Source organism: Lucilia cuprina, chromosome 6 (genome assembly GCF_022045245.1).
Source record: "Lucilia cuprina isolate Lc7/37 chromosome 6, ASM2204524v1, whole genome shotgun sequence".
NCBI classification, from domain to species: Eukaryota; Metazoa; Arthropoda; class Insecta; order Diptera; family Calliphoridae; genus Lucilia; species Lucilia cuprina.
The window spans coordinates 42,062,027-42,071,332 of NC_060954.1; the positions used below are offsets into that span (position 1 = coordinate 42,062,027).

Here is a 9,306-nt window from a genome sequence, read left to right on the forward strand (position 1 = left end):
CAAAGGATACGACACATTCATACGAATATATTAACAGAATAAGATTTATTTATCTGATTGCAGCAACAATTACTCATTTGAGGGGCATATGGGATTCTATCGAACGGTTTCCCATTCATCAGTAAAGTTCTTTAAGAAAATATGTGGTAATGTTTCTCGCTCAATACGATCATTACAATTAAAAACTGAACTAACTAACTAACTGACTAATTAACTAACTAACTAACTAACTAACTAACTAACTAACTAACTAACTAACTAAATAACTAACTAACTAACTAACTAACTAACTAACTAACTAACTAACTAACTAACTAACTAACTAACTAACTAACTAACTAACTAACTAACTAACTGACTAACTAACTAACTAACTAACTAACTAACTAACTAACTAACTAACTAACTAACTAACTAACTAACCAACTAACTAACAAACTATCTAACTAACTAACTAACTAACTAACTAACTAACTAACTAACTAACTAACTAACTAACTAACTAACTAACTAACTTACTAACTAACCAACTATCTAACTATCTAACTAACTAACTAACTAACTAACTAACCAACTAACTAAAATACAATTAAAAATTGTACCCTACACCACTTTAGTGGGGAGGGTATATTGGGTTTGTGCTGATGTTTGTAACGCATAATAATATTGGTCCTATACCCCTAAAGTATACCAATCGGCTCAGAACCATTTTCTGAGTCGATTTAGCTATGTCCGTCCTACCGTCCGTCTTAGGGACAAAGCCCATTGAAAAAGGTTAAGATCGGCCCATTATCTAAAATTAGCCACCATACAATCCTCGAATAGCGTTTTTAAACTTTGTAATCAAACTACATGTCGTAATTTTGGAGATAATTCAATGAAATTTGGCACATAATCTTTTATGGTACCGTAGATGAAACCTGTTGAAAATGGTTTACATAGGTCCATTATTTCACCTAGCCTCCATACAACTGAACCTGCCGAATAGGGCTTTTAAGTTCATAATTATGTTTAATATACTCGTAGCTCGACAAAAAGCTGTAAAAACCAAGTTCTATACTAGACTTAATGACTCTCACTAAGTCCATAATAATAGGTCGTCATATGACCCTAGCCAGTATGAAAAGCCTCTATCAAAATTTCCCTTAAATGTCCACAATTTTATTCAACAATAAACGGCCTCAGTATGTATATCGGATGCAAGTTACAAATTAACTTAAATGTTTTATAATGGCAACTAAATCACATTATATTTCTGTAAAAGGTGTAGGGTATTATATGGTCGACCTTGCCCGACTATAATTTTTTACTTATTTAGAATAAGTTTGATCAAACACAGCCCCAAAAATTTGAAAATAGTTAAAACACAGAGAACAAAATCTTCTTCTTGAATTGAGAATTGAAGTGCTGAAATCAAATCTTGACTCTGAATATATCCATTATCGTATCTTAATGTTTGAAAAAATCCCGTTTTGATCATTCCCAAAGCAGGATAATTGCATAGAAATTATGCTATCGCCTCCTCCTTATCATCATTATGATAACTTCTCAATTCAGAATAACCGATACTATTGAAGACCAGAAGCTGAGATGATCTGAAAATATTCATTTTAATCTATTGTAGTGATACCGCCAGAATACTTTTGTGGCCAGAAGTTGAGTTGAGGTTTCTTAAAACCTATTTTGACGGAGAACACTTCAGAATTGGTCTATTAAAGTTCAGTTAGTTTCTATCTTTCGTTCCGTGATGAATCTGCCGATATATGTAGTTTTGGCTTATGGATTCTGTGTATTATGTTAGTTTGATCATGATTTTACCTATTATAGCGCGAAAATACCATTATTTATAACATTTGTTATATCATATGAAAGACTAAGTTGTAAACTAAAAGAAAGGTTATCGGATATCAGTGTAATATCTTCTTTTTCCTTCGATATATATTTTTTAATTAATACCTTTTAAATGTATAATTAAATAATTTGCAATTGTCTAGTCTTCTTTTCAGAAATGTCTCTTCCTAAAGCTTTCACCAATTCCACGGAATATTTTCAACAAGTTAACGAATTTCTTAAAAAATATTCATGGATTTATAGAGAAGCAAATACTGGATTTCTAAAAGCCGACATATTAAATCAAATGCCTCATCAGTATCAGAAATACTTTATAGAAATAACAAATGAAGAATTAAATAGATTTCCCTATACACATGAACCACTAGCTCATTTAAATGATGAAAGTATTAAAAACTTTCGTTACCAGTTAAACGAATTAATACCGCCGGAGGCTTTTCAAGAGCCCAGAGCTATGGAAAAAACAATTAAAATGGAAAATCTTAAAAAGATGAATATTAAGAAACAACATGAAATACAAAGATTGGCTGCGGTGGTAAAAGAAAATTTAAAATTAAATGAAAATGGAAATGAGCAGCAAGTGAAATATGTGCTAATAGACTTTGGTTCTGGTTTGGGCTATTTAAGTGAGTTGTTATATAAACTAAATAGAAATATCCTTGTATTGGGTTTAGAAGCCGACAACTACCGCGTAGAAGCGGCTGAGAAACGTGTAAAGACTTTTATGCCTAATGCCAACAACTCTATACAGTATCGACAACAATTTATAACTGAACAATCACAAGAATTCATTGTTCAAACAGTAGAGGAAGTTTTCAAATTGAATTATCAGCAAATGACAACACAAACAACAACAAAGATGGCAATAATTGGTTTACATGCATGTGCTGATTTAACTATAACATCCTTAAAACTCTTTCTACAAATGCCACAAGTACAGCATCTAATCATTATGCCATGTTGTTACCACAAGTTGCAGGTTTGTGATGAGAGTGCGGTCACCAAGGCTGCTTTAAAGTTTAGAAATTTTCCTTTAAGTGAAAGTCTTAAAAAAGTGCTGCTAAACAATGATGACAAGTCCAATTATGCTGAAACGCAGGAAACTTTTCCCACATATTTAAATCGTCCCTTTTTACGTTTAGCCTGTCAGCAGACTTTAAAACGTTGGAGTAAATGTTCATCAATTGAACATTGTAAACATGGTAATGAAATGTTTTTAAGAGCTGTAGCAGAATTGATAAAAATGGAAGGAGAGGAGGAAGTGGAACAGGAATTAATAGTGTTTAAACGTAAAGAAGAAACTATTGATCTGAGTTCATTGTCGGCTGAGGATTTGAAAAGTTTTGATACATTTAGTCGTTTTTATGGTTTAAAAAGTAAGAGTACAAATGATTTTGTTGCTTGGTCGGAGCGACATCGTAGAAAATATCTTGAAACTATAGACAAATATCCAAATGGTGGCAAACTGGCAGAAGGTTTGACATGTCTACAGACATCGATGCAGGTAAGAATTTTATTTTATATAGAAGAAATCGGAATTATAATATATTAATCGGGGTGTACTGAATGCAAGGTGATATCACTAGCCCAGCTGATCATTGTTTACAATTTTTGTCAGTAATTGAGAGAGCAAATGCAGGTTATGCAAATATGAGGAAGAAATATAATCGATCGAGCATATAATTTGCTGCTGTCCTAGGATACGGCATCTCAGGCTAAAAACTGATAAGACTTGATACTTATAGAACTGAATAAAGGCCGTCTAAGGATTCTAAAAGGAATGCTAACGGGGCATTGCTCAGTTGGGGTCTTTGTCAGTAGTAGTAGATCGAGTATATAAGTTGCCACTGTACTTTCTTGTATGAGTTGGTGCTTTAAAATCTGTTTTTGGGATAATAGACCTCTTAAAGGAATTGAATTTCTGTTTTGATTTGACTTTCTTAAACTCCAAATTGAAAATAATCTAAATTTTTTAATGTTATCCGATTTTAATGATTGTATTTATATCTCTAATGAAACCCGCTATATTTCAAACGGTTCTAGTATCAGTTTTATAATCGAAGAATGATCACTCTCTGAATTAAGAAAAACTTTCCAGCAAGAATTAAACGAAGTACTTCCAAAAGAATAATATTTATCACCACTTCAAAAGTAGCACTAAGAGTTTTTTTCTTACCTTCTGTGACAGTGATGTTTAACTTATTTAAGTCAATTTCACATCCAAATAACTCCAAAAAAAAGAACATAAAAATTACCTCTTGAAAATGACTTCAGAAGCAGTGAATTAAGAATTAAATAAACTCATCACTTTTTCAGGTCTTTTTCACGTCCATGGAGTAAATTATATTTCTTTTTAACTTCTTTGGAAGTACTTTTTTTGCTGGGTTCATAAGGAACTGATCTAGAACTGGTTTCCTTCTGCCAAGAGTTTGTTTGGAATTAGTATGTGTGTGAACAATTGTAGAATAGCTAACTATTCTTAAAAAACTGTTTCCTTTGAGCTGGTTCACACTAGGAAACTTTTTTTTGGGAAACTTTTGATTTTTCTGTGTGAGAGAAAGAGAAAGAAATATCAACCATCTCTTTCTCTCACACACAAAATTAAAAGTTTCACAACTAAAGTTTCCCAGTGTGAACCAAGTCTTTGAAACTTTTTAAAAGAAATTTGGTGAAAAATCATGAATTTTTAAATATTTAATTCAATTTTGAAATAATTTTAAAGATAAAGGTAGTGTTCTTGAGTTTAGTTTTAGAATAATTAATTAATGATCCGATTAAATAAAGAATATTGTACTTTATATGCCCAGCAAAAAATCGGTAATGGGTCGTATTTCCATAACTACTTACTTTTCAATTACTACTACTTACCGTCTGCATTACTTGGGAGTACTTGAGTAATGACTTTTATTTAATCTGATATAGAAGTACTTTATTTTCGGCTTTGGCATTTTGTAACCGGAGTCCCTGGTTCGTATTCTCCTTTTTATTATTAAAAACAAAACAACTTACTCAACAACTTCTTTGTAAGCAAAATATACTTCATTTACTCCCTATTTGTAAGCAAGCGTAGAAGTACTCCAATGACATAATGTGTTAAAATGCTAATAAAGAAGTAGTTTAAAGAGGTTTTAACTCATAAAATTTCAATGTAAGTTTTTCCTGGGATGTATCAATTAATATCTCTAAAATAAATATAAATTCTTAATATGCCCTACACCAGGGTCATATGCCGCCCATAGTGGATGGAAATCGGCTCAGAATCACTTTCTATTTCAATTGTGCTATCTCTGTCCCTCTAATTGTCAAACCGGACGATATTCTCAAGATCATTTTATATAACATTTGCTAAAAACTACTTTTTTCAATTTTTATCTCATTTGTTTTAGAAACTTTGTGAAAATCTGGTGCTCTACGATCGTCTATGCTATATGGAGGAGACAGCATTAAAAATGAATTTAAAAATCAATGTGCGCTATGAAAAAATCATGGATGAAGAATTATCTCCTCGTTGTTATGTCTTAATAGCGGAAAAACTATAATACAGGGATTTGTATACTTATTTAGCATTTTTTTACCTTTTATTTAAAGAACTCACTTTAAATTGTAATAAAAATAAAGTTAATAAACAGGATACAATTATTTTCATTAATTCCCATAACATGACTGACTGCAAACACAGTACAAACCCATGTTTGCTTATCTTTATATCTTTAAATACACTTCTGTATTGCAAGTTGCAATTCGTATTATCTGCGGCATTATTAAATTTAATCATGTGTTAAATTAATTCGTTTAGATTAAGACAATTATTTGAAAGTGCTCTCGTGAAGGTTTAATACTCACTATACAAATTTAAAAAAGTCATAAGAGGAAGGTATATAAACAGGTAACAAAAATTATTTAATAGTTTACTCTTAATAGCATTTGATAAAAATATCAACTGAATATATTCTAAATCGAATCGAAGGACAGAATCCAATTTTCAAACCACGCCCGAGGACTCTTAAAACGATCATTGATATCTCTTCGCATACCGCGAACTTCGAACACAAGCAATAACTGACGAAGAGTTGTTCATGGAATTAACTGCTCCTGATCGAACAATGTAATCCGAAAAGATGACTTTATTTATGAAATATTTGCTATAATGAGAAGGGTGCAAAACTATACAAAATTGAACGAACGGTTTCAACAAAATGTGGAGCATGCAAAGAGAACTGTAAAATTTGTATCCGAAAATTTTAGTAGCGATGTTATTACATATATTACATCCCTCGGAAACAGTGATTAGAAAAAGTCTCAGGAACAAATCTCAGAATACTCAGGTTTTGAAAAATTTGTCATAGATCGCTATAAAAGTTTTTTTTGGGGTTGTATATATTTTGTGACTCTGTTTATAAAACATCGCAAATATTGGTTTTAGACCATTAACAGAATATATTAGAATCTAAGACGATCTAATCTTGTCCATCTGTGGTATTGATATTCTGAGGTAGAGGGCTGAAATGTTATTATTTGAATGTGTTTGTTTGATATTGAAAATGGGCAGTATTGGTCCTGGCCCAAAAAATTCCAATGAAACAAGGTTTATAACATTGGCCTGTGTTATCAAGCGATACTTTTCAGTAACAACCTTTCGAAACTTATAATCCTGGTATAATTGAAAGTCTTGGTAAAATAGGTGCATCTTGTACATCTAGCCTATCATGGCTAAATGTACATGAAGTCGACTTTTTGTCGATTGTTCGATTTTGTTCCAAAAAAGTCAATAACTATGATACAAGTCGAAACGTCGACTTTGTAAATAAAAGTCGAAAAGTCGAAAAAGGTCGAAAATAGTTGAAAAGTCGTATAAAGTGGAAAAGAAATCGAAAATTTGGAAAATGTCGAAAATATTCGAAAAAAGTCGAAAGTCGGAAAAGGTCAAAAAATAGTTGAAAATTCGAAAAAAGTAAATACTTTTTCGAACAAAGTCGGGAAAAATTGAAAATTCGAAAAACGTATAGATAAGAACAACGATCAACGGGAACTCTGATTCTATAAATCGACTTTCGAAAACTTGAACAATCTACTTTTTGTCGAAAAAAGTCGAAGTAGACTATTTTGTTCCAAAAAAGTCCAAAAGTCCACTATCGTCTATGAAAAAAGTCGACTTTGTAAATAAAAGTCGAAAATTTGGAAAGAGTCGAAAAGTCGGAAAATAGTCGAAAAAGTTCGGAAAAGTCGAAAACAGTTGAAAACAGTTGAAAAGTCGAAAAAAGTAGAAAAATCGAAAAATCAAAAAACGTCGAAAATAGTCGAAAAGGCGGAAAAAGTCGAAAATAGTCGAAAAGGCGAAAATTATTGAAAAGTCGAAAAAAGTAAAAACTTTTTCGAAAAAAAGTCGAATATAGTTAAAAAGTCGAAAAATGTATATACTTTTTCGAAAAATGTCTAAAAGTCGACTATTTATAAAATACTAAAAGTCTTAAGGTCGACTCTTAATTAAATGAAAGAAGTCGATAACTCGACTATCGTCTATGAAAAAAGTCGAAACGTCGACTTTGTAAATAAAAGTCGAAAAATGTCGATAAGTCGAAAAAAGTCGAAAATTCGGAAAGAGTCAAAAAGTCGGAAAAGTGGAAAATAGTCGAAAAAGTTTGAAAAAGTCGAAAAAGGTCAAAAATAGTTGAAAAGTCGAAAAAAGTTGAAAAAAATCGATAATTCGAAAAAAGTCGAACGGTCGAAATAGTCCGAAAAAGTCAAAAAATAGTTGAAAAGTCGAAAAAGTATACTTTTTCGAAAAAAGTCGGAAAAATCGAAAAAAGTTGAAAATTCGAAAAACGTATAGATAAGAACAACGATCAACGGAAAGTGGGGTTCTATTAATCGACTTTCGAAAAATGAAACTATCTACTTTTTGCCGAAAAAAGTCGAAGTAGACTATTTTGTTTGTAAGTTGTTCTAAACATTAAGAAAGAAAACTCTGAAATCAAGAAACCTAAAAACTAATTTAAATAAAACTCTTTTAGTTGTTCTTTTATTTTGCTTTATTTCAGCATTTGTGCTTGATTTTTTTATTTTATTTACTTAATAATTTTTCATAAATATTTTTTAATTTAACTTGTTTTATATATATTTTTTGTATTATAATACATAATCGTTTATCGCTAATTAATAAATAATTTGTTATTAAATTTTTAACAATATACATAAAAAAGAATGTGTTTTGTTTTTATAATGAATTTGTTCGGCAAGCGTGTTAAACAAAGACATTAAATAATAAAAAAAATCTGTTTAAAAGTCATGTCATTTTGCCAGGAATTTATTTATGTCCTTTTGTCTGTTCTATTTCTATTTATTAAACAATTTTCAATTGATTAAACCATAAATACTTAGTTATACTCATACATACATATGTATATGTATGTATATAGTTTAGTATGTTTAATTAATTTCATTTTATGTTTGTGTAAATATGTATGTCGGTATATTTTAGTTAATTAATGTTATTTTATAACAATATATTATTTTAAATTTATTTAGATTTTGTTGTTAACTATATACAAATATAATAAATACATACAATTTAATAGAAATTAACAAATAAATAAACTAAAAATATATTTCACTAGAATTAAAATTTATCCAGCCCTGTGTTGTTGTTTTTCTATTAAATATAAACTAAATTTTAATTCTAGTTTAATTTTTTATAATTATTTTTTTTTCTTTTTTAATATTTATACAAAACAAAAAACATTTATATAATCATTTAGCATACATTTTGTTCTAAATTTGAAAGGGTATTTGCTTTTCGCTTTTCTTTTTAATTATAATTATATTCTATTTATATATATATATATATAAATAAATATTTTACTTTTAAATATATGTATGTGGGAAGTTAAGGATTTAAACTTAAATATTCCCTAGTTTGTATGTGTGTGTTTATATGTATGTATATTTGTGAAATATACCCATTACTTTTTATCGTCATCATCAACATCATTATCGTTTAGAATATTATCATCATCAGTGTCATCATCATTGTCGTCATTAAGGAGGCCAGCACCAGTAGCACCAGTTGAGTGTACTTCATTTTCGTTTTCATCATCGTTAATTGCAGCATTTTTAAAATAAAACATTGTTGAGTCACTGTAAATAGAGACAGGGAAGGAAAAGAAAAGGATATACACAAAAAAAAACCCACAGTATTATTATATTTTAAAAATTTTGGGTTTTACGTGGAATACCCTCCAACAATAAACCAGGCTCTGGTCTACTCCATAGTCTACCTATATACTCCATAGTCTATCCATAGTCTATCTATAGTCTAGTCTATAGTTTAGTCTATAGTATACTCTATAATGAAGTCTATAGTCTAGTCTATAGTCTAGTCTATAGTCTAGTCTATAGTCTAGTCTATAGTCTAGTCTATAGTCTAGTCTATAGTCTAGTCTATAGTCTAGTCTATAG

At 30.0% G+C, this 9,306-nt stretch overlaps 1 protein-coding gene across 1 annotated transcript; it reads left to right on the forward strand.

The window, feature by feature from the left end:
• Nucleotides 1–2,008: 2,008 nt before the first annotated feature.
• On the forward strand, nucleotides 2,009–5,390 carry LOC111687644. The gene is made up of 2 exons (XM_023450099.2): nucleotides 2,009–3,355; nucleotides 5,238–5,390. The coding sequence occupies exons 1-2, from the start codon at nucleotides 2,009–2,011 to the stop codon at nucleotides 5,388–5,390; spliced, it is 1,500 nt and encodes a 499-aa protein (XP_023305867.2).
• The last annotated feature ends 3,916 nt before the right edge of the window (nucleotides 5,391–9,306 follow it).

What these genes read in the sequence shown, in the direction of transcription:
- LOC111687644 (XM_023450099.2), top strand. Translation starts at nt 2,009, where the DNA reads ATGTCTCTTCCTAAAGCTTTCACCAATTCCACGGAATATTTTCAACAA. An exon ending in GTCTACAGACATCGATGCAG is followed by an intron (nt 3,356 to 5,237) that starts GTAAGAATTTTA and finishes CATTTGTTTTAG; the next exon opens with AAACTTTGTGAAAATCTGGT.